The sequence below is a fragment of the Mirounga angustirostris genome, unplaced genomic scaffold, assembly GCF_029215605.1.
Source record: "Mirounga angustirostris isolate CCGP_5_RB_7025 unplaced genomic scaffold, mMirAng1.0.hap1 SCAF_1, whole genome shotgun sequence".
Lineage (NCBI taxonomy): Eukaryota > Metazoa > Chordata > Mammalia > Carnivora > Phocidae > Mirounga > Mirounga angustirostris.
The window spans coordinates 93942828-93968238 of record NW_026991709.1 but is presented as its reverse complement, the minus strand read 5'-3'; the positions used below and the strand labels follow the sequence as shown (position 1 = coordinate 93968238).

The following is a 25411-nucleotide window of genomic DNA, read 5'->3' as shown; positions in this document are numbered from 1 at the left end:
TTTTAATCTTATCAATTAAATTGGAATATTTTTCTGAAGATTGAACATGTGGGAGAATATATGCATTTGTACCTCTGGAAATATAAAAATCAAAATAAGGGGGGCACCTGGGTGGCTCAGTTGGTTAAGCAGCCAACTCTTGGTTTCTGCTCAGGTCTGATCTCAGGGTCGTGAGATGGAGCCCTGCGTCAGGCTCCATGCTCAGCATGGAGTCTGCTTGAGTTCCTCTCTCTCTCCCTCTGCCCCTCCCCTCTCTAAAATGAATAAATCTTTTTAAAAATCAAAATAAGTTGTAAGAAAGGAGGTTGGTATTTCTGGAATCTTGCAAGGCTGGTTTAATTTTATTATCACTTGTCATGTGATACGATATTTCCTGTGGGCTCATCAACAAGTTCCAAGGACCAATGGATAAATCACTAAGTTCTACAGTTGTATCTGGGTGCTTGAAATGGAGGGGTTTTTGTGTAACTGAAATCTTATTATAGCAGTGTCCCCAAATGTTGGGAAAATACAAAAGGTGTTCAAGAAAAGTTCAAATAGTTCACAAAACATAGAGTTACTTGTTAACACATCTACCTGATTCCTTCTAGAATTCCATCAGTGGCGAGAGATATTGATGATAAATCCCATGATGGCCATGAACCCTTTATTGACAGCATCAGTGCAGCAGAGAACGCCACTGGTTCCTTCACCATTTGAACCTCCAACAGCGGATAGGTATTTCTTTCCAGTATACTAATCTGGTCCAAGGAGAAAATGGATGATCATTAACTTTTCAAATGATGGTAACTCCAGTGTTGTTTTCTTGTCTAATGTTACTTCCATGAACTGTGGTGCACTGATTCGTGTCAAGATGCTCAGGGGACCACACCTCCAACACACATCCTGTCACTTCCCATTTGAGGCCTGCTTGATATATTCATTCAACACATAGCTAACGAGCACTTGCCCTGTGACAGGCATCATGTGTATATGAACATTGATGTAGTCTGTGAGGGCTGCCCTAACAGAATACCACAGACTGCATGGCTTCAACAACAGAATTTGACTTCCCATACTTCTGGAGGCTGAAAAGCCCTGGATCATGGTGTCGGCAGGGTTGATTTGTGGTGAGGCCTCTTTCCTTGCCTTGCAGACAGCCGCCTTCTTGCTGTACCTTCCCCTGGCCTTTTCCTCTGTGTATGCACTCCTGTACCTCTTCCTCTTATAAGGACACCAGTCCTATTGGATCAGGGCCCCACTGTTATGGCCACATTTAATCATAAGACCCCCTAAGAGGCCCTATCTCCAAATATAATCACATTGGGGGTTCAGACCATAATGCATGAATTTGGGGGAAACGCAACTCACTCCACAACAATTAAGTACCCTGGATTTCCTGTGATAGAACGATTCTCTCTTTTCAATAAAAGTGGCATTATCAATGCTTAAGATGTACACTCTGGCAGTTTCTTATTTTCCCTTCTTTAGAGTATTTTGACATTCTGAGAAGAAAGTTATATCCATTATTTATTGTTGTTCATGGAGCAGTGAACAACAACTTTAGACTTCTTGAGCATGGCAAAATAAATAAACTGTCACCCAGGGAGTCAAACACTGATCCCAGATGGCAAAAACCAAGCCAAAGTAGGTCCACTACATGAGAAAATAATGTTGTGGTCAGAACAGTATGTTGGTCATGGGAAATCAGAGAGCAGTATTAATTTGATTAGATCTTTTTTCTAGACATCCCTAAAACTTTCTTTTCTTGCTTTATCTGTTGTGTTGTCAGCTGGGTCAATCCTTCCTTGATATATTCACTCAACACATAGCTCTACCAAAGTAGACCTTTCTTACCACATTTCTACTTAAACCAATAGAGGCGGCAGGATTTTTGCACTTCATTTTGGGAAGAGATGATAGAATCCTATCTGGCAATTAAAAAATCTCAGTGCCTATGCAATGGGAAGTTTGTACTATTCCATCCTCATTTTATCTACTTTATATCTTTTTTCCCCTAGAGATTTATTGCCTTCCACTGTAGCTCCTACTGACCCGAGACAGTTTTGCGTTCCTTCACAATTTGGATCTTCTGTTCTACCAAATGCAAATATGCCGAACATGCTGTCCAATCGTGTCTACTCAGGTATGAGCAAAAGATGGCTTTGATCTGTGGAGCCACTGTGACCTGGATGGCTGCCTTAAGCTTGCCATCATGCCATCAAATTTACTGCTAAGTTTTGGCAGCAGAACTGTGTGGCAGTTATGCCTGTAGGTTCTGCCCTTGTGACTTAGATTTAAATCATGGTTCCACCACTGTGTGACTGAGTGTAAGTTGCTTAACTCCTCCAACCATCAGTTTACTGGGGAATAACATGATAAGTTGCACTATTACTATCTGTCTTATCTTACACGTGAGGAACTAATGAGGTCATGAAGAGATGAGATATGGTCTGACAGGTCATGGTGGGGGTTCACCTTTTATTCTAAGAGGTGAAGCTTTTGAAGAGTTGAAGCAAAGGAGCCACATTTTCCGACTTACATTTTACCAGGATCACTCTGGCTGCTGTGTCTGGGACAAACTTGATAGGATCAAAGTTCTGAGGATAAACTGATGGGAGTTAATGGGCTATTAGAATAGCCAAAAGATTATGATGGGTTGGCCCTGGGTGGTGACAGTTCAGTAGTAACACGTGGTTGGATTCTGTAATTATTTTGAAGGCAGAAATAACAGGTTTTCTCACAGTTTAGATATGAGCTGTCTGAGAGAGAGGTGTTAAGGAGGACAGCAAAAATTTTGGTCTTGGTTTAGGTAGAGTTGCTGTCACTGTTGAGGAAGAGTGTGAGAGGAACAGAGTTCTTGGGGTGGAGAGATGTCGCAGGCACATTTTTGCTTCTATTACATTTGAGATGCCTAACAGTCTGTTAATGGGAGATGTCAGGAAGGCAGCTAAATCCCAGAGAGGACTTCTGGAGACAAACTGGAGATATAATTTTGGAAGTCATCAGCATAGATGAGACTAGATGAGATTGCCCATAGAACGAGGGTAGATAGAGGTTAAAAGGATGATCCTTAGGACATACCAACAAGATCCAAAAGATAAGAAGGGAAGAAACAGGAGGAGAACAGGAGGAGAAACCAGTGAGAGGAGGGCGCCTGGGTGGCTCAGTTGGTTGGGCGACTGCCTTCGGCTCAGGTCATGATCCTGGAGTCCCTGGATCGAGTCCCACATTGGGCTCCCTGCTCAGCGGGGAGTCTGCTTCTCCCTCTCCCGCTCCCCCCTCTTGTGCTCTTTCTCTCTCTCACTCACTCTCTCTCTCAAATAAATAAATAAAATCTTTAAAAAAAAAAAAAAAGAAAAGAGAAGAAACCAGTGAGAGGAAACCCAGGAGAGCCTGATGGCCTTGAAGGCAAGGGAAGAAGTTGTAAGGAGAGAGAGAAAGCATCTGTGTCAAGTGTGCCAAGTAGATGAAAACAAAGAATACATGATTAGATTTAGCTAAGTGGAGCTCACTGGTGATCTTGATAAGAGCAGTCAGTAGAGTGGTATCTGAAAACATGACTGGATGGGGGCTTGAGAGAGATTAGGAAGTGAGAATTTCCTCACAATATTGAAGATCAAACTGATGTATCTTATCTCCCCAAAACTATATTGCTGAGTTTCTGTTTGTCCCTGCTCTCCAATTCCAACAACTCTCAATAGATAAGAACTATGTGAGTGAAAAGTTTGACACAAGAAGAAATATGATTGGTGCTAGGGCCATTGAAGATACCAGACTGCCTGGATTTGAGCATGTTGTGCATGGATCCACTGGGATTAGGTGGACAAGCCAGAGCCAGATATGAAACTAGACACACCCACTGGAGTGATCCAAGGACCAAAAAGACTGTTCCAACAGCTGATCCCAGATAAAAGCCCCATCTGGCAGCAAGAACCCAGTAAATCTACAGCCCATGGTTACAGGCAACACATAAATAGACCAGTGAAATAGTTTCATTGCTGACTCAGAGAGCCCGTTTTAGTGATAAAAAATCCAGAACCTGCCAACATTTGGATGTACGTGAGCAAGTTGACCACCTATCTCAGGGACATAGGTCAGGTCTCCTGCCTCAAGGCTGATGTGTAGGAGAGTAAGCAAGGGGAAAGTAGGGCCTCAGTCTTACAGAAACTGAGCTACTAAGTAAGTTAGCAAAATAGAAGCTAAGACAGAAATATCTTTCAAAAATTGGATGTTAAGTAGAGAGTGGATTATTACAGCTGGACTAGCACTACATTTGATGTCATCTATTTGGGAAAGAGAAAGAAACTTGGAATAGGTTTGATGATTCCAAATTTCAGAGCTTCCTAAAATCCAGGTAATTAGAACTGTGCCCTCTGTACTGGACTTCTCATGAGAACTTTCTCTGCATCCTTTGGCAATACCTCCTGGGTTGAAAGTGTCATGCATACCGGCTCTCTAAAGAAGAATATTTTGAAGTCACTGAATTATAAAAATATAGAGCTTTAGAGTTAGGAGGATTTTTTTTTAGAGGTCACCTCATCTAATCTCTGAATTTTACAAATGACAAAAAATCTCCTTTAAAAACATATAGTATGATTTATTTCAAGATAGGTTATTAATGGGAGTTAAATGAGCTCTCTAGCTTAGTACAAAGCATGTACAAGAAACAGTTCTAGCTCCCATGATATCCCCCTTGTTAGGGAGAACAGATTTTCACGTGTAAAACTATCAGTAAACAAAACTACATATAAGAAGTACAATTTGTGTGTCTGTTATGTTAAAGTGTGTTCCGTAGACCTGTGCTGGTCTGTGAAGACATTGTGCAAATAAATACATAAATAGAGAAATTTTGCAGCAATTTGACAGGGTAATTCTCTGTTGATCTAATATTTTTTTACCTTGTATTTGTCCTTGTTTTCATTTCAATTTTATAAAAGTTCATTATGTTGTATTTTTAAAAAGTATTGGTCCATGATGGTTGGAAATTTTAAAAGAAAAAAATGGTCCTTTGCCATGGATGGTTTGAAAAGCATCAGTATAGACTCTAAGTGCATTAGGAGTACAGAGAAAGAAGAAAGTCAATAGAGCATAAAGTTACCAGGCAAGAATAGAGCCTTGAAATCTATGATGCTGCTGTTATTTCAAGAAATTTTAGAAGACTGACACAAAGAATGTAATTTCTACCCAACATCATTGAAAACATTTTGGAAAAAGTATCTTCCTCAGATATGCCAAAAATCCACATAGAGAACTTTATATTTTACCCATTAAATCATTGCATTTATTTCCAGGGATTTTGGTGCATAAGAAGCACTTAGTTCCTTTTTTTTTTTAAAGGTCAACTAATTTCTCTTATAGCAAAAAAGAAAAAAAAAAGTTACCCATTTTTACATCAAAAGCTAGAAATGAAGAGATCCATAACTTATTTCACCTTTTTTTCCTTTCAAAGTATGGCAGGAAAATGTCACCAATCATGAGACCCATACTTAAAGAAAAATAAAATTATCTAGTATTTATCATTCCATCACCAAAGTGACCCTAAGATGCTGAACAGCAATTATCTGATACTGTTTCCAACATTGTGCTCTACTGGTGGGTTTTTATAGATGCTGTTTTAAATCATTATATTTTTTTGTATTATTTTTAAATGGAAATTGTTAATTTGTTTGTGGGGTGAGATGATGATTTTCTTTTTTAAGGTTGGGGCATTTTACCACCTGAATCCATAAAGGCAATGGCCAGAAGGAATGAAATGATTCAAAGGCAGCATACCGCCAGGTAACATAACAGTGTTGTTGTATTTATTTTCTATTCACTCACTTGTTCGTTTATTCATTTGTTTTAGACAGATAGATAGATAAAAAGATAGACAGAAAGATAGAAAGACAGATAGATGATAGAGATAGAGATACTTTTTATATACATACATTCATTCGTTATATTTGTATATAGTATTTGTATATATATATACAAATTATATACATATTATATACATATACATATTATATTACATATATTTGATAGATATCCGATTACATACAAAAAGTATTTCAGGAATATTACAAAAAGAAATATATACAAACATATATTCAGGTTGGTTAAAGATAAAAGCAAGATTAGAAATTACATAGTGAAGCTAAGCCTGCAGATCATAACAGTTTAACAATGTCTCACAATTAAAATGCCTAGTTGTGATACCTCTGAAATTCATATCAGCCCTTCTGTTTTAAATGACTTCAATTCTGCCCAAATATAGGAGCCACGCTCACCAACCCCACCTGAGACTCTGCGAGCAGAGCCCAGACAGCCCCATGTCAGTGGCCCCAACAGTGGCCTTCAGCTATAGCAACTAGAAAGAAAAGACAGCAATAATTATAAGGCATGGCCCTGGGGGGCAAGAAGGCATTATCCTCAGTTTTCTCATCACTGAACCCTAATGAGTCAGGTGATAATCCATAAGCAAAGTAAGCAAAACCCCCACCAAGTCCTCCAGCACAAACCCTGCCAGTTGCACCGATTTGTCACGGTTGAGACATGTGTTGGCTTCCCGCCTTCCTTGAGTCCTACTAAGATTATACTGCAGGGTTTAAAAACCTCTTCCCAGAACTTTATTTTCTTTGAAGATTCATCTCTGGCAAGAAACTACCCTCTGCCATGTTATCCCCATTCCTGCTAAATTTGCCAGACCTGCTAGAGGTAATGCTTTAAAAACTGACCTTGCACTTCTGTCGAGAGATTCAGCCAAACCTTTCACCCTCAGATCTTTATTCCAAACTCTCCTTCCCAGTGAATTTTGGGGGGAACTCGTGTTTCCACCCAACACACTTCAGATAAGCAGTGTGAAGACTCAGGAAAAGCAGAGGTTCCATCTCAGGGAAGGCAGAGGTCCATTAGGATTATATTTCTAATGGTTTTCTTGGGGTGTATAAAACATATTGTTCTGTTTTTAGGATGGAAATGGAAATGCATGCCATTTACCAACAAAGGAGAATAGAGAAAGTGAATCCCAAGGGATTAGCAGGCCTAGGGATACCATTCCTCTATGGCTCCAGTATCCCACCTGGTCCAGTCACTTACCACGGCAGGAGCATGCTCCCTGCTGGTGACCTGCATTTTCACAGAAGCACCCTGAGAAATCTTCAGGGAAACCCCACGCTAGTGGCGACTGGTCCACATTTTCTAGAGAGTTGGGGTCAGAAATGTCGCCGTCTCAGGAGAGGTACAGGGAATCAGAAAGTTCTAGACAGCGATACTGAGAGCTCCAAAAGTCAAGTAGAAGAAAAACTCTTAGGCCAGACTCATGTGATTCCCTATGAAGAGGATGAATATGTAAAGGAACCAGAGACTGAAGCTCTCAACAATCAGAAGTCAAGTGAAACCAATGAAAAGCCAACTACAGCTCTTGCCAACACCTGTGGGGAGCTCAACCCCACCCACAGAAAACCTTGGGGAGCTCATGGTGCTCCTCTAGAAGCAAAGGCCTCCTGGGATGGTGCGAAAGAGAAGCCTTCAGAGCAGGGCTTTGCAGCCTGTGGGGAAAAGAATGGTGTTTGTCCTCCAATTCCTCGACGAGCTCTGCCAGGTGGGTGTCAGGGGCCAATGGCAGATCCTAATGAGCCACAGGTCACCAAGTCCTTAAGTTATTCCATAATGCACTATACCCATCATGTTTCCTTTTATTCTTCCTTTTCTTAGTCCTATTTAGAACTTTTTGAAGTCACTTTTTTATGTTAGTCCCAATAAAGCCATATTAGTGACATTCATCTCTATTCATATGTTGCTATAGAGAGAATTTTCAGCAAAAGCTAGGAGGGCAAGGATGAGGAAGGATGGGGAAATCTGCCAGAATTTTAAATTAAATTTTTAATTTAATTAGCTCTTAATTTCTTCAACACAATATAGAGGGGCTTCTTGCCTAAAAGTATGAATTCTATCTCCCCTGTATTTAAATGTAGAAAACTATAGATAATTAAACAGAAGCATTAACTTTCAGTGACCATTACTGTGGTGATACCTTCTTACCTAAAAGCATTAGCACACTACCTACCCCAAACACACATTGAATAGTTTTCTAGAACTTCTTTAGATAAAAATATTTTAAAACAGGGATTTGGTGGGGAGGGGGCTGTAGTCACTGAAACAACTGCTTCCCTTACAAAGTGTTAATTTGCCATTTTTGATGAATATGTAGCTAAATTCTCACATCACCTAGAGAGCATGATAAATCACATAACATCATAGAACACGATAGCATTCATCTGGAGGATGAAATCCACAGGGCATGTCTCTTGGAATCACAGAGAAACAGAGCAGTCGGCAACTTCTTTATTTACAATAATGCTGTCATTAAAGATCCTTTAGGGGAAGAAAAGAAAGGAGATTACTCAACTTTTAAGAAAATGTCTCTCAGTATCTTTTAAGGAGTTTACACATAGATCTATAGGGACCTAAAGAGACCCTCTGTGGTAATAGAATATGAGGAAATTAAGGTAACTGTACATAAAACTGTGCTGTCAGCTTCCCCCTTTTCCTTGGAAATTTTATACCACCAAATAATTTCCTTTCCACTTTTAAAGGAGCACACCCACTGGCTACAATTGGGGAAAACATGTCCTTGGATGAAGATATTCAGAAATGGACTGTGGACGACGTGCACAACTTCATTAGTGGCCTTCCAGGTTGTTCAGACTATGCCCAGGTGACTTAACATTGAAATATTTTCATGAAAATAAGACACTTTGAAATCTATTTCCTTCCTAATGAGTTCTGTCAAACTTGCATTTTTCTCTCAGAGAGGATTCCTAATAATCTACCCCTTCATGTGTCATTGGCTGACCTGGGACAGGAGTCTGGGATTGGTGGAGCTTGGGTCCCGTCTCCACACCCCATCTGCAGGGAGGCTGGGAGAGCCATGCCTGTCTGGCTTTAGTTTCTGTTCTATCGAGACTCTTGGGAGGTAGGAATTCACCCAAAACTAGGAGATTCAGCGCCCAAACATCCAAAAACAGTGAGAAATTTCTACTACATTCCCTACTCTTCCATATAACAAACATACCAGAAGTTTTAGGCTACTCATAATAGGTAATAGAAATATCTTCTTCATTCTAAACAGGATAACAAGATAATAGATCTGAAAAATAAGAAAATAACTATTTAAAAATTCTATATTAATGCTGGGGCAATTTACAAAAGTGCATACACAGAGATAATTCAATCTGGTAGATAAAATACTGTTTTTTGAGTTATAATGAACTGTCAGCACAGTTGGAAAGAAGAGTAGTTTCATTCATTCGGGAAAATGGGTTGGTCAATTTTTAAAGTTTATGTCAGTGCTATATTTTCATACATAAAGTTTATTTTTTTAAGTGATTTATTTTTTAAAGATTTTATTTATTTATTTGAGAGAGAGAAAGTACGTGAGCTGGCGGGAGCAGCAGGGGGAGAGGGGGAGACAGACTCCCTGCTGAGCTGCTCTATCTCAGGACCCTGAGATCATGACCTGAGCCAAAGGCAGCTGCTTAACCGACTGAGCCACCCAGGGACCCTGCAAGTGATTTAATAACACAGTTTTAAGTAACAATTTGCCTAGTAAATCTGGTGTCATTATCATTGGTTTATATATTAAAGGAAAAGAAAGCAAGGAAAGGACCTTATAATTTAACATAATTAACTAATGTTAGAAATAACTTTTTCTTTCTTTTTTTTTTTTAAAGATTTTATTTATTTATTTCAGAGAGAGAGCACATGAGAGGGGGGAGGGGCAGAGGGAGAAGCAGACTCCCTGCTGAGCAGGGAGCCCAATGCGGGACTCGATCCCGGGACTCCAGGATCATGATCTGAGTCGAAGGCAGTCGCTTAACCAACTGAGCCACCCAGGCGCCCCAGAAATAACTTTTTTCATATCTTAGTTTTATGATCATTTTTTACTTCAGTGTAATGCTGTTAATTCTTCTACATTTTCTTTTTTTTTTTTTTTTCTGTTTATGGGACTTATGGAAAAGTTAGATAGAGTAGTCATTAAGAATATGGCTTATGAAATTGCACTACTGGGTATTTACCCCAAAGATACAAATGTAGTGATCCCAAGGGGTACGTGCACCCCAGTGTTTATAGCAGCAATGTCCACAATAGCCAAATTATGAAAAGAGCCAAGATGTCCATCAACAGATGAATGGATAAGGAAGATGTGGTATATATATACAATGGAATATTATGCAGCCATCAAAAAACCTGAAATCTTGTCATTTGCAATGACGTAGATGGAACTAGAGGGTATTATGCTAAGCGAAATAAGTCAATCAGAGAAAGACATGTGTTATATGATCTCACTGATATGAGGAATTCTTAATCTCAGGAAACAAACTGAGGGTTGCTGGAGTGGTGGGGGGTGGGAGGGATGCAGTGGCTGGATGATAGACATTGGGGAGGGTATGTGCTATGGTGAGCGCTGTGAATTGTGTAAGACTGTTGAATCACAGACCTGTACCTCTGAAACAAATAATACATTATATGTCAAAAAAAAAAAAGTTAGTAGGAAGGGAAAAATTAAGAGGGGGAAACTGGAGGGGGAGACGAACCATGAGAGACTATGGACTCTGAGAAACAAACTGAGGGTTCTAGAGGGGAGGGGGTTGGGGGGATGGGTTAGCCCAGTGATAGGTATTAAAGAGGGCACGTACTGAATGGAGTACTGGGTGTTATACGCAAACAATGAATCATGGAACACTACATCAAAAACTAATGATGTAATGTATGGTGATTAACATAACATAATAAAATAAAATTAAAAAAAAAAAGAATATGCTTATGAAACCAGAAAGTACAAGTTCAAATCCTGGCTTTTGTGTTTTCTGGACATGTGACCTGGGACAAGTTGCCTGTCTTCTTGGTGCACAGTTTTTCATCTATAAGATGGGGATAATTGTATAATATATTCTCAAAGGATTGTTGTAAGCCATAAAGAAGGCCTGGCACCTTATAAATACTTGATTAACATTAATTTCATCATTCTATCAGAGGATCCTCAAGAGAATGGAACCTCAGGTTACTTACGAGACAAGGTGTATTCTTCAGGTCACCTACTTTGTCTTTTTTGCATACTTGATAAAAATTCCTGTCCTGTTCTCTCCTATTCAGCAAGTATAATATTATTGTTTTCTTATTAGTCATTCACCATGGGGCAATCATTTTTAAATTTGTCTATTCCACTTATCAGGTGCTTCATCAACCACCAGTACAGTGAAGTTACCAAATTTTGATAACAGCCAGAAATAAGCAACCCTGTGTATAAGGAGCATGTGATTGCTGGCTTCTGGCAGACTGAATCTATTTGAACCCTTATCATTCTTAATCATCCAGTGATCCACAGGCATAGAAGTACTCTTTATCATAACCACTCCTGTAATGAATGATGCCACGTGTGCATTTCATACTTTATCATCCTCAACGTCCTCTTGCAGGTACATAGAAGTCACATAAACATGAATACCCCACAAACTTGGCTGACTCATTATCTCTCACCAACAGGATGTCAGTGCTCCTTTCCCCACCCCAAGAAGGGGTACAATTACTTCTAGGTGTTTCTCAAATGTGGTTAGGATCAAGTTCTGCTCTTGCTTCCTCATCAGTCTATTCCCTCCCTGGGACTGCTGTGAAATCAGCCACAAGAAGGCCGCTGCCCTGCTGGGCACGACCCTGCTGCGCTTGGGGACAGTACGGTGTGCAGAGACGGAGAGAATCTCCCTGGACGCAACAGACTGTAACAAGCTTCAGAGCAGCACAGCTCAGGCACAGGAGTCATGAAAACCCCTGTCTAGTATGTCGCAGCCTGGGACTACCCCAGCGTTACACTCGCTGTCCTCCCCCTCGCCCCCCACCCTGTCCTCCTCTTTCTCATCTCTAGGTGGTTGCTACTCAGCAGCCTCCCACCACCTGCCCCCTGTAGGTATAAAAAGAAATCCAGAAAAAAGAACCAGAACTAAAGCCCAAAGCCCCTGTGCAAATGAATTCTTTTAAACAGATGTAGAGAGAAGGCTGCTAGCTCACTTGTTCAAGGACGTCCAGGAGACCCTGCAACACATCTTGTTTATTCTTTATTATTATTATTATTATTATTATTATTTTGATGTTCAGTTAGCCACTGTATAGTACATCATTAGTTTTTGGTGTAGTGTTCAGTGATTCTTGTTTGTCCTAAGTGACTCACCAGATAAAATATTCTTTCTCTAAAAATAACTGAAATCACGAAAATTATATGTATGTTTATATGGTGCTCTTGGCCTCCACTGCTATCTTGAGAATGAGGTGGGAGGGACAACTGAATGACACTGGAAGGTTCTGCAACTTTGCCTCGGGGCCAGGTTCCTCCACCAGGGCTGAGGATCAGGCCCTGGCTGCCAACCTGCCTTTGTTCGAAAATGTATCCCTTCCCTGAATGGAGAGGCGTCTGACTGAGCTTACCAGTGGAGGAGGGCGGTGAGGTGGAAGAGAGGCAAAGGAGGAATTTCCAGGAGAAGGCCAGGAACCAGAAAGAATTTAGCACAGGTGGGATTTCCAGAGTAGTTCCTGGTGGCACTGAGGGGGCCGGAACCAAGAGTGGCACAGGTGAGAATGGCAATCAGGAGGCTGGACTAGGGGAAGGGGCTAGGTCGCAGAGAGCCGTGGAGACCCCGTGAGGGATTGTGACTTTATCCTGAAGGCAACTGAGGTTTTAAGCATGAGTGGCATGCTTAGCTTTATATTTCAGAATGGTCACTTAGGTTGCTTTTTATGAAAATAGGTTCAAGGTGGCAAGACTAGTGGGGAAGCACTAGATCCAGGGTAGCAGCAGAGGGGCGGGTAGATAAGAGCATTATCTAGGGCGCCTGGGTGGCTCAGTCTGTGAAGCATCTGCCCTTGGCTCAGGTCATGATCTGATCGCCGTGTCCTGGGATCGGGCCGCGGGGAGTCGGCTTGTTTCTCACCCTCTGCCCCCACCCCACCCCACTAGTGTGCTCGCTCGCTCTCTCTCTGTCTCAAATAAATAAATAAAATCTTGGGAAAAAAAAGACCATCTAAAAGGCAGAATTAGCATGATTCAGCTTCTAAGTTTAAGATATACATACATTAGGGAGCCTTCGGCATAGAGAGACATTCACAGAAGCCAAAGACTGAGGTAAATCAGGAAAACCGAAGAGGACCTGAAGTAGAAGCCTCAGATGCCCAAACACATAAGGACTCAGATAAAGAAACAGTAGCCTCAGAAGTGACTGGGAAGGAAAGGCATAGAATACCCGGAGGGGGATGCCTCACAAAGGCAAGGGAAGCGTATTTCTTCATGAAAAAGTAGTCAACAATGTCAAATGCAGCCAGGAGCACAAGGAATATCCATGCATTTGGTAACAGCAGAGACATGAGGGACCCAGAAGCAAGCAGGGTTAACGGACTAGTGAGGGTGGAAGTCAGACTCCCTGAGAGGGAGAAATGACTGGGAAAGAAGAACATTGAGGCAGGGAGGATCCAAACTCTTGAGAAATTGGGCTGTGAAGGGGATGAGAAATATGGAGCAGGATCAAGAGTTAGAGTGAGGTAGCATTTGTGTAAGTGCTTTATTATTGTTTGTTTGCTCAAGGATGGAGACTTGCGTAAATGCCGTTGGGAAGGAGCCAGCCAAAGAGGGGAGACTGACTCTGAGAGAGGGGATTATCCGCTGAGGGAAGCCTGAGGTGGGAGGGGCAGGGACCCACAGCATACGTGAAGAGACTGTCTTCACACATGGAGAACCCTCTTCAACCACATCAGCACAAAGGAGAAAACATCTGTGGTTAGGTTGCTGGGCAGAATTAGAGGAAGTTTTTTTGTTTTTGTTTTTTTAAAGATTTTATTTATTTATTTGAGAGAGAGAAAGCAAGAGAGAGCAGAGCAGCAGGGAGGGGCCGAGAGAGAAGCAGGCTCCCCAATGAGCAGGGAGTCCCAGGACCCCGGGATCATGACCTGAGCCGAGGCAGATGCTTAACCAACTGAGCCACCCAGGCGCCCCAAGGAAGTTCTTATCTACTGGTCTCTTTTCCTTTGTTCCTTTGTTCCTTCCTTCCTTCCTTCCTTCCTTCCTTCCTTCCTTCCTTCCTTCCTTCCTTCCCTCTCAATTAAGTTATATGGTCTGCTGAAAATGAGGAAGGATTCTGTAAGGTTTTAAGTTTGAAGCGTGTGAAGGAAGCTTGAAAATAGAAAAAAGAGAGCTCATCAGCAAATAAAGGATTGCCGGGCAGGTTGAAGCTGGAGATCATGAAATTACAGTACTATCAGTCTGCCCAGATCTTTGATTCATCTCTTTATCCGCCTGGAATGTTTGTCCACCAGCAGCCTTCCTAGTTTCTGGAAGAAAGGAAGGCCTGGTGGTATCTACTCCACAGTCAGAACAGGGAGGGCCCCTGGAAAGGCCTAGAATGACAGTTCTCACCTGCATTACCTCTCCTCCCCTTGCTGTTTGTCCAAGGCAGTGGATAGAGGCTGCACCTGTCCATGTGAGAGGTGAAACTTGTTTGCCATGGTTTTTATCCACAACCCTTTACTCAGTCTATTAGTGCATTCATTGATTTGTCCAGCAACACCTACTGAAATATCTACTATGTGTCAGCCACAGCATTATAGGGCCGTTGGTATATAAGACATGGGTCTGCCCTCAAATAGTAACTATTCCAGGTTGGAACTGAGTCCCATAAACAGAATTACAATGTACTCTAAGAGTAATTAAAGAGCACAGACAACTTGCTACTGGAGCATGAAAGAGAGAACAACTGAAAATGAGAAATTTTATAACATTTTGTGTCATCCTCCAGCAGTCTTAATGTTTCCTCCAAAACTAAAATACCTATATATAAAACAAGATTTTTTTTTAAAAGACATATAGACAAAGTTAACATCTTTTGTGTTTAATAAGGTATTTAAAGACCATGCAATTGATGGGGAAACCTTGCTGTTACTCACAGAGGAGCATCTTCGAAGCACTCTGGGATTAAAGCTAGGGCCGGCACTAAAGATTCAATCACAGGTATGGTGAGTTCTCGTAACTATGCATCAGTGGTATGAGGCTTAAGAGAAATATGTTATTTTTCTCCTGTTATAATAGGCACAATACCTGTTTCACCTCTTTATGAAGCATTGCCCCTCTGTGGGTGGGGAAATGATAGGAGTGAGGGAACCTGAACACTTTGGATGGTGTAGTGGTATGCATTCCTAGCTATAGTTGGGAAGGCACAAAGCAATGGTGTGCTGGTAAATACTTAACAACTAGTTCTCTTTAAAAACAAAATGAATCCTGATTTGTAGCGTTTAATTTCTGTAGTGTAAATACCCCCAGTATGACTGACAAACTCCTAACATAATGTCACTGAATACAGAATTGGGAAGAGATGCACAGCAGTACCCCATTTGAGAGTATTTTCACTCTACGGATAGACATAAAGACCTCAGGAGCAAAGTTAATAATAAATAACAGTATGGGGTATCTGGGTGGCTCAGTCAGTTAAGGGTCTGACTCTTGATTTTGGCTCAGGTCATGATCTCAGGGTCATGAGATCAAACCCTACGTTGGACTCTGCACTGGGCCTGGAGCCTGCTTAAGATTCTCTCTCTCCCTCTGCCCCTCCCCCACTCATGTGTGCTCACGCGTGCACATTCTCTCTAAATAACAATAACAATAAATAATATAAAATAATTCAGTAAAACAATTAAGAAGTGATGAGTTTTTGAGTATTTATTACTTGAGTTTTCAATATAATGTATTTAATTGTAAGTTTATATAATTTAATTTTTAATAATGCCATGCTTAACACCTGGCTTGCAAACTTCCAAGAAGTTTCTCAACTGGCTCTTGAGACTGGAACAAGCCAACTCTAGTTCACCTCTTCTTGCCATCTCCACTGCTTCATTTGGGACTAAAGCACCATTGTCTCTCATCGGATTACTACTTTAGCCTTCTAACTGTTCTCTCTGCTCTGCCCTTGCCCTCCCAGCACCTACTCACAAAACAGTTAAGGATGATCCTTCTAATACATAAGACAGATCGTGTCACCCTTCTCCTCAAAAGTCTGCCATAGCTCCCCATTTCCTCAAAGGAAAAGCCGAAGGCCTATATTATTTGTGCTCCTCTCCACCTACCACTATCGTTAACGTCCTTCCCTCCCCCCACAGTTACTGTTTTTGACCACTTGCCTCTGGATGCTGCTTGAACATGCAGGCATGTTCCACCATAGGGCCATTCCCTCTGCCTGGGATGCTCTTCCCCTAATATCTTCATGCTTTGTTCCCTCATCTCCTTCATCTTGCTCCCCTCTATCTGCTTAATGGAGCTTGCTCTGATCACCCTGTTTAAAAGTGTACACACGGGGCACCTGGGTGGCTCAGTCAGTTAAGTGTCTGCCTTTGGCTCAGGTCATGATCTCAAGGTCCTGGGATCGAGCCCCACATTGGGCTCTCTGCTCAGCGACGAGTCTGCTTCTCCCTCTGCCTCTGTGATCTCTCTCCCTCTGTGATCACTTTCGCTCTTTCTCAAATAAATAAAGTCTTTCAAAAAATAAATAAAATAAATAAAAGTGTACACAGCCCAGCCCCCATGCATACTACTGCTATCCCTTTTCTGCTCTTCTTTGTCCCCCCATAGCACCTATCAATCATACAATATAACTCATTTATTATATTCATGTTTATTGTTGATTTCCCCCTACCCCACTAGAATGTAGGCTCCACGAGAGCATAGATCTTTATCTGTTTGACTGATATATCTGTTTGACTGATGTATCCTTAGAATATGCAAGACCGTAATAGGTAAAAAATTATTTATTGAAAGAGTGAGTTTCCTAAAAGTGAAACCAAGAAGCATCAACTAATTCTTTCCAGAATTTATACAGGACTGCACCTTTCTACAATGCATGTTTATGCAAAGAACAATGAGATTTCAAAATATTCTTCAAAAACCATTTTTATCTGCCTAAAAATTTTAGGGTAAAGAAGTTCTTTATTTTATGTAAATACTTTCATGTTTCTATTGGTATTCTTTTTTTCAGCTTCTTATTTTGGAATAATATAGATACAGAAAAGTTGCAAAGGTAGTACAGAGAGTTCACCCAGCTTTTCTTAATGTTAACATCTTACATAATACAGCACATTTGTCAAAACTAAGAAATTAACATTGGTACAATATAGTATTCACTTTTTTTAAAAGATTTTATTTATTTATTTGAGAGAGAGCCAGAGAGTGCAGGAGCAGGGGTGGAGGCAGAGGGAGAGAGAGAGGGACAAGCAGACTCCCTGCTGAGCAAGGAGCCCAAAGCAGGTTGATCCCAGGACCTCTGGATCATGACCTGAGCTGAAGTCAGGTGCTTAATGGACTAAGCTACCCAGGCACTCTGGTATTCACTTTTAAATAATTTATTTTTCTTTAATGAGGATAGTGTATCTCTTGGCATACTTTATAATGACACTGCATGGTTTTTTCTCAAATACGATTTTTTTTGGCTTTAATTTATCACTTTGGCTTTTTTTTTTTTTTTGGTCCTTACAATGTGGCAACTCTAAGTCATTCTTTTTTTTTTTTTTTTCCTTTGAGTATAGTTGGCATACAATGTTACATTCTCCAAGTCCTTCTTAATCTTCTTCTCACTTGCCATTAGTATTAACAACCAATTCATTTTCTGAGGGCTATAGTCATTCCTTGGGCTCCTGCCTGATGTGTCTAAGTGCCTCCATGGAGCCCCGCTGAGTTCTAATGTCCAGGCTCCGTCTGCCTGCACAACAGGACAGGGCTCCCACAGAAGGTGTGGGGAAGGTCTGACTGATGCCACACATTCCACCAAAGGGAACAGTTGTACAGTCCTTGGGATTGAGAACTTTGAGGGGTCCGATTGAAACAGCAGAATTGGAAGGTTCTGGGTAACATCTGGGAGACCCAGGAGGTGAGTGGCCATGAGTTCATCAGTGGAAAAGATAATAAAGTCTCAGTCTCCAAAATGGGAAGCAGGGGCAAAATTCCATTACAGTGAGCCCTGCTAAGAAGAAGGAAACCCACTCAGAAGACCAGAAACTTAGAAGGCGGACCTGGACCTGGATAAAAGGAAAGGGATAAGAGAGGGAAAAGTTACTGGAATTTGAGAACCCAGATATTATTAGAATGGAGGGAGCTGGGTTTGAGTTCTGATAATGTGAACAACATAGAAATCTCCTGGGTCCCCGTGAGGGTCACGTAAGTGTAGGAGCCCAATGACTAATACTGGGACACCGAGGCCCAAAGCGGCAGTGTTTATGTCTCAACACTAAACCAGCTTAAAGCCAGCTGTGTGCTGAAGTTGCCTAAAGAATTGCAGCCTGGGCTTGGAGAAGTTACCAGTTGGCCATTGGTAAAGATGGAGTGGTGTGTCTGTGGGATCTCTTATGGGACTGTTAGAAAAGGGTGAGGTGGACTGAACTCAGAATGAAATGATGAAATAATGGTGTACACAGATGAACCGCAGCAGACCCGGGCATGGGAATTTGAAAATTACTACCACCTCGATATCTAGTGTTATAGTAATAAACACTGTATGCTTCTGAGAGAAAGAAAAAGCCCACCACATCCTAGATCGGTGTCCCTCACAACTATATAGATGGCCCGTGCTTGAAATTACCTCAACCTTCCTACCCTCTGTGGCTAAGCAGAGTATGCTGGATTATTGAAAGAATCTCTAGCCTTAACTACTCTCACCATTTTGTCTTCAAAGGTATCTCAGCATGTGGAAAGTATGTTGTACAAGAAAAGTCTTTCACTTCCTACCCAAACAAAACAAGCACTTGATCAACCAGCAGATACATCCCCTCTTTTGAATTTTAATTCCTGGGGTGATAATACATTGGACATTCCTTGTTCCCAGGATATAACAATTCCTAAAGGAATCGAACGAGATAGCGTGAGAAATTAAAACCCTCAAGGAGCAAGAACGGTCTTAATCAGTTTTCCAAAGAGTCTAGGACATTCTGAAAGGTGTGTCAAGGTTTCCCCAGGATGAGATGGAGGCTGGAAGGGAGAGAAGCCAGCCCTCCTGGAGCTCATATAGGCCTTGCCTGAAAGGTTTCCTAAAGTGACCTCAGAGCAAAGTGGCTGGAGGTGTATACTTGGAAGCAAATGCTAAATGATGGAGAGAATTTGCAAATACTAAAAAAAAAAAAAAGCTCGTTGATGTTTCCATGTAGAAATCTCTGAAGAAGCCAAAAGAACCCATACTGAAAAAAGAGCTCCTTATCTCTCTTCACTCATTTCCCATCCCCGAACCCAGAAAGAGACAAAGGCAACCCCGAGGAGTTAAAAGGAGGTAGAAGAAAAAGTGGTGAAGTGCAAAAAAGAGAAGAGAAGCTCACCACAAGACCTCCACTTTTTCTCATTTCAGGCTTCCGGGCTGAAGAAGGACCAAGCTAGGGAAGAGCAGAAGCTTGGATCCTTAAGTTCAGAGTGACTGTTATTCAACATTTTCTTTCTAGCATGGAACTATGTTATGACTAAAAATAACTCCTGGTTATCTGAGAGGGAGATGAAAAGTCATAGTGCCCACCTCAGATGTCACCGGAGGGGTGGGGTAGAGTTATCTCTGCAAGGCAGGTTTGAGTTGGCAGGTGGGAGGCAAGAAGATGAAAGTGGCTTTCTGCTTGTCCCTGCGGAGTGCCTTTCAACTTCCCATTTGACAGAAAGCCCCTGAAAAGATACACAAGAAACTGCTAGGAGTTTGCTCAAGGAGGGGCCCAGTAACAGGGATGCGAGGGGAACTGACTGTACATTCTAAATGTCTAAAGGTGAGAATGCATTTTCTATTTTTAAAATTTACATTCAAAATAAAGAAACTGTAGCAGGCAGCCTCTAAGATAGCCCCCAACGATCCCTGCTTCCGGGCACTCCTGCCCTTGTGTAATGCCCTCCCCTCTGACGCAGGCTGGACTGACTGACTCTTCTGATGAACACAGCATGAAAAACATGATGGATGTCACATCTGTGGTTCTGTCTGGGGTGCTCTTTCTCTCTCTCTTTGGAATCCCGGCTCTTGAAGAAGCCGGCTTCTATGTCTCCATGCAGCCCTGTGGAGAGGCCTCCTGAGTGATTGAACATGGAAATGAATCTTCTGAGTCCTGTCGACAGCCACACTAGGGAACTTGCAGGTGGTTCCTCCCCAGTCAAGCCTTGAAATGGCGATGCACACAGCTCCTGCCCACAGCTTGATGGAGGCCCTGAACCAGAGGCCCCAGCTAAGCTGCTCCTGGATTCCTGACCCACGGAAACTGCAAAATAATAAATGTTTTGTTTTCAGCCACTACATTTGGGAGGAATTTATTTCACAGCAATAGGTCGCTAAAACAAACAAATAAATTGCATTGATAAACATGTATAGCATGGTACCCACATTCACTTTCTGATTTGGAAAGTGAGCTTTTGAAGTTATTTTCCTACAAGCCATGCTAACATAACTCAGCTTTGCTTTCTTTCACTTTTAATCTGAAGACAGCAGTGTTTTTTGCCAACAAAAATTATACTATACTCTGAAATATGCTTGTGACTTGCTAGTTTACCCTCTATGGAGAGAGAGAGAGACAGAGAGACTGAGGAGAGAGAGAAAGAGAAAAAGAGAAATAATCCCTCCAAGTTTCAAAGTTTTAAGAAGTTTTGTCATATGACCTTTCAACTGCTACGATTCTCAGTGTACAGAAGTTTCGCAGGATACCAAATGTGAGTTAACAGATGTTATGGTTGGGGATAAAAAGGAAAGCTTAATTAATATTTTTAGTGGCAAAGGGATCACGTGGTTCAATCCATATGATGGTTTTGAATTTTTTATCCCCGCTAAATGAGTCAGCTGAGTTGGTAACTGATTCACTTGAACAGATGTGTCTCAATGTTGTTCTAGAGAAAGTGTTCTGATACGCCTTCCTGGCATGTACTATCGCCAAAAAAAGCACTGTGCTTAATCTTAGATCCCTGCATAAAAAAAGAAGCAGAGGACACAGGTGAGGGAGGTGGTCCCCAGCTCCTTGCACTCTTCTGTGGAAGAAAAGAAGGCCGGAGTTGCTTGTCCATACTCAGGTTACTTTCTTTCCAGATGTTTAACTCCAAGTACTTTTTTTTTTTTTTTAAGATTTATTTATTTATTTATTTGACAGAGAGAAACAGGGCGAGAGAGGGAACACAAGCAGGGGGAGTGAGAGAGGGAGAAGCTGGTTTCCCACGGAGCAGGGAGCCGATGTGGGACTTCATCCCAGGACCCTGGGATCATGACCTGAGCCGAAGGCAGAGCTTAATGACTGAGCCACCCAGGCTCCCCTCCAGGGTACTTTTTAACAACAGATCCACTTTAGACACAGAAATTATATTGGGGGATGAAAATTTCACTCAGGTTATCATATAGAAATAGTGTTTAACTTTTCTGCAAATACTCCTTTAGTCTTGAGCATACTCTGTACCCTTTTTGGAAATATAACAAAGGACAGCAACCAAAAGACATCTCCTATGTTTGAAAACCAGTCACAGTGAAACTGTGTTTGCTAAATAAGATCTTTGACTTATGAAATATTCTGTTTAGACAGATTGAATAAACACCCATACAATGGAATACTTTGCAACTGTTTCCCCTACCAAAGTATTACAGCTATTAAAAAGCAAAAATAGAATTTGAATATCATCATTTTGCACCCCTGAAAAATAGAGGATCTAGATGATGATCATGAATGGCTGCTAACATCACAAAAAAAGAAACAACCAGACATTACATGCCTCCTTATGGAAGTCCATGAAACAGTTAGGAAAATAGCAAAATCCAAGCTGTGGGAAACTGCACAGTAGAAACTATTTAGTAACTGTGTAGTAGAAATGACCTGATTTTCTTCCACAGACAAATTGCAAAGAAAAACGGAGAGAGAGGGGCGACTGGGTGGCTCAGATGGTTAAGCGTCTGCCTTCGGCTCAGGTCATGATCCCAGGGTCCTGGGATCGAGCCCCGCATCGGGCTCCCTGCTTGGCGGGGAGCCTGCTTATCCCTCACCCTCCTACTGTTCCCCTAGCTTGTGCTCTCTTGCTCTCTCTGTCATATAAATAAATAAAATCTTAAAAAAAAAAAGAAAAGAAAAACAGAGAGAGGAAAAAGGAAAATCAATAGATTCAAAGATGGTAAAGATTCAAATCACCCAGGTGTAAACATTTTGGAAACAGGTAGTGATGATGGTTACACAACATTATGAATGTAATTAATGTCACTTAATTGTACACTTAAAAACGGTTTAAATTGGGGGTGCCTGGGTGGCTCAGTCTTTAAGCATCTGCCTTCGGCTCAGGTCATGATCCCAGGCTCCTGGCATTGAGCCCTGCATCTGGCTCCCTGCTCCGTGGGAGGCCTGCTTCTCCCTCTCCCACTCCCCTGCTTGTGTTCCCTCTCTTGCTGTGTCTCTCTCTGTCAAATAAATAAATAAAATCTTCTAAAAAATGGTTTAAATTGTAAATTTTGTTATATATATCCACAAAAAATTTAAGATTCAAATCACCCAATACAATTATTTGGATGCCTATTGAATGCACTGAAAAAAAAAAAAATTAAACAATTGGGGAAATTTGAATAAAATCGGAGATATCCGGTACTATTAAAGAATGATTACCTTTTTTTAGATGTGATAATAATATTAGGAAGGTTTTTTTCATTGTGGTAAGAACATTGAAAGTAAAATTGTTCATTTTAACAAAATTTGAAGTGCACAATATAATATTGTTAACAATGGACATAATGTTATATAGCAGATCTCTAGAACTTATCTCTTTTTTAAAGAGTTCTCATCTTTTAGAAATGTATACTGAAATATGTATGGCTAAAATGATATATGTTGGATCTGGTATTTGATTTTACTTTAACTACAACCTAATAAATTACCCACTTAGTATTTTATGGAGGCTGGCAGAATACTCAAGACTCTTGAGTCAGAGTATTTATTACACATGACACAACAAGCAACCCAAACCTTAGCATATTTGTGTTGGTTTCCCTTGCTCTCAAGTGCCACAGGAGTAACAAAGATGGGTCTAGAGGAGGCCTGCACATGCAGTGTCTTGCTTCACAGTTGACAAGCACTGAGTTTGGGGAACCCACTAATTTGGATTCAATCTTTGTAGTCACATGGCCAGGGAAGATGAATGCCACTGGGATAGTGCCTGGCAGATGCACATCCATCTTTGGCTCATGGCCCCTCCCCTTTTCCCAGCACTTCTTCCTACTGAAATCATTCCACAGCTGAATTCAAGGGCTCTGAGTTTTGGCTCTGCCTTTCCCATATAAGCAAACTCACCCCAAAGAGTTTTGCTGACTGTGAGAATCTCAGTTCTCAGAAGTCTCACCCATTTCACTCTGTGGAGGGATGTCCCTCCCTATCCTAGGGACCAGCCTGACAGACAGCATCCTTTGTTCTGACTCTTGACTCTAAATTCCTTAGGCCACCAGCCCACCCATTCCAAATTCAGGCTACCTCACTCCTGAGCATTTCCTGTTAACATTTCTTCTAAATTGTTCCATCTTCCTATAGTGGTCACCTCAAGTAGTCTCCCACTCACTGTCCCGATGTCTTGAGGAAATAACTCCAGGGAGACAGGATCAGAATCTCCTCTTTCCTCTAGGAAACAGGCCTCTTCACACACACACACACACACACACACACAGGAATGCAGAATCTATGAGCTATATTTATCATGTGGAACTGAAACAGCCTTCCTTCTGTGTCTGCAATCCATTCTGCTGCTTCTCTCTCCTTATCTGGGTCCTCAAATGCTGTTTTAAGCATTTCTAAGTCTTTATTCCATACTGTTGTAGAGCTATTTGATGAATTTAACTGGACACATTGTGCAGAATCTATAAGGCAAAGTTTCTGTGCATGTTGTACATCAGAAGCCTGTTTCTTCCCTAAGGTAGGCTGTGCTGCCAACTGCCTTGAATCAAACTAGCAATGCCATTCAACTGTTCTCTGAACACTGCAAAGTGTTCTGTGGAAACCTGAAATTTCAGCGCTCTCTATATGGGCCAGGCAGATAGTATGCTTAACTGTCAACCTGTTTTTTGACGTTGTATGACTAATCCAACCAGTTCTATGAAGAAAGCACAATATTTGCTGGAGTTATGCCAAATACAGCGCTGAGCTTTGCCTTGATAACAGAACCCTGCTGCAGTGTTTTTTCACCTACATGACAGAAATTACCAGTGTTTACAAAAAGCATTGGTACATTTGATAAATTATAGTTGAAAACAGTTCCGCTGATATTTTTAAGACTCCAATTGCAGATTTCTTTTGAAAAAAGGCAACATCTTCTTTTCAGATACACATTTAGGTCCCCAGACACTGAATAAATAGAAATAACTTTATTCAAACATCAGAAAGCAATTTTCTCCATGTTAGGTTTTGGGGTTTTGTTCGTTTTTTTTTTATAAATTAGATGAACAGGTGGTTGGTTCACAGTCTCATGAGATTGGAATCACTAGGTCATCTAACAGGCTTAGAACCTTTTAACACTGCTTTTCCTAAATCTGTTGATTCTTAGTACTTTATATTAACATCAATGGTTTGCCATTAAAACCACTCATTTAAGTGAACAAGCAAATAAGGATTCACAGCACAAGAATCAGAATGAATCAGCCAACATCTGATTGTATAGGTCGTACCTAAGATAAACATTAGCCACCCCAAGGACAAATCCATAAAAGGCTGGGAGCATATGAAAAAAATTCCTTATTTCTGGCCTGATAACTGTTCCCATGCCAGAGGCATAAAAAATCATTATTCACCAGCCTTTGTCTACACTGACCAGCACTTTGGGCAAATGGCATCCACAGAACAGATTCTAAGCATAGTTTTCCTTATGGAGAATTTTCCAAAATGAGTGGTCTGATTGGGTTACTTCTTATGATTATTATCTCTGAAATATTTAATTCAAAATCAAGGCTTTGTTTTAAATTTTAGGATAAAAGGGGTGCCTGGGTGGCTCAGTCAGTTAAGCGTCCAACTCTTGATTTTGGTTCTGGTCATGATCTTGGGGTCATGAGATCAAGCCCTGCATTGGGTCCATGCTCAGCAGGGAGTCTGCTTGAGATTCTCTCTCTCCTCCTCCCTCTGTCCCCTCTTCCCCTGCATGCATGCCCTCTCTCTCTAAATAAATAAATTAATTAAATATTTTTTAAAATTTCGAATTAGAAAACAAAAGAAGTAGGAGGAGGAGGAACAGCTGTAGGTGTAGCTGAAGACAGAGGACTGCTTTCCTAGGCCCACTGGAAGCAGCACTGGCCCCCCACCACCGCAGGAACAGAAGGGCCCAGGTGTTAAGCCCACATCCCATTTGGTGGCCACATTAGTGATAACTGGATCAGCAAGACCTGGCCTAGACCTCAGGGATCAAAGACAACACTTCAGACTAGGC

At 41.3% G+C, this 25411-nt stretch overlaps 1 protein-coding gene across 1 annotated transcript; it reads left to right on the top strand.

Moving 5' to 3' along the window:
* Positions 1–631: 631 nt before the first annotated feature.
* SAMD7 (sterile alpha motif domain containing 7) lies at positions 632–19080 on the top strand. The gene is made up of 7 exons (XM_045863686.2): positions 632–717; positions 2001–2125; positions 5682–5760; positions 6933–7564; positions 8559–8680; positions 14900–15010; positions 18714–19080. The coding sequence occupies exons 1-7, from the start codon at positions 632–634 to the stop codon at positions 18909–18911; spliced, it is 1353 nt and encodes a 450-aa protein (XP_045719642.1). The 3' UTR covers positions 18912–19080.
* Positions 19081–25411: the final 6331 nt, after the last annotated feature.

Excerpts from the sequence above, each read along its gene's own strand:
- SAMD7 (XM_045863686.2), top strand. The coding sequence starts at position 632 with ATGGCCATGAACCCTTTATTGACAGCATCAGTGCAGCAGAGAACGCCA. Across the intron at positions 5,761-6,932 it reads CAAAGGCAGCATACCGCCAG|GATGGAAATGGAAATGCATG; the intron begins GTAACATAACAG and ends TTCTGTTTTTAG. Across the intron at positions 8,681-14,899 it reads GTTGTTCAGACTATGCCCAG|GTATTTAAAGACCATGCAAT; the intron begins GTGACTTAACAT and ends GTGTTTAATAAG.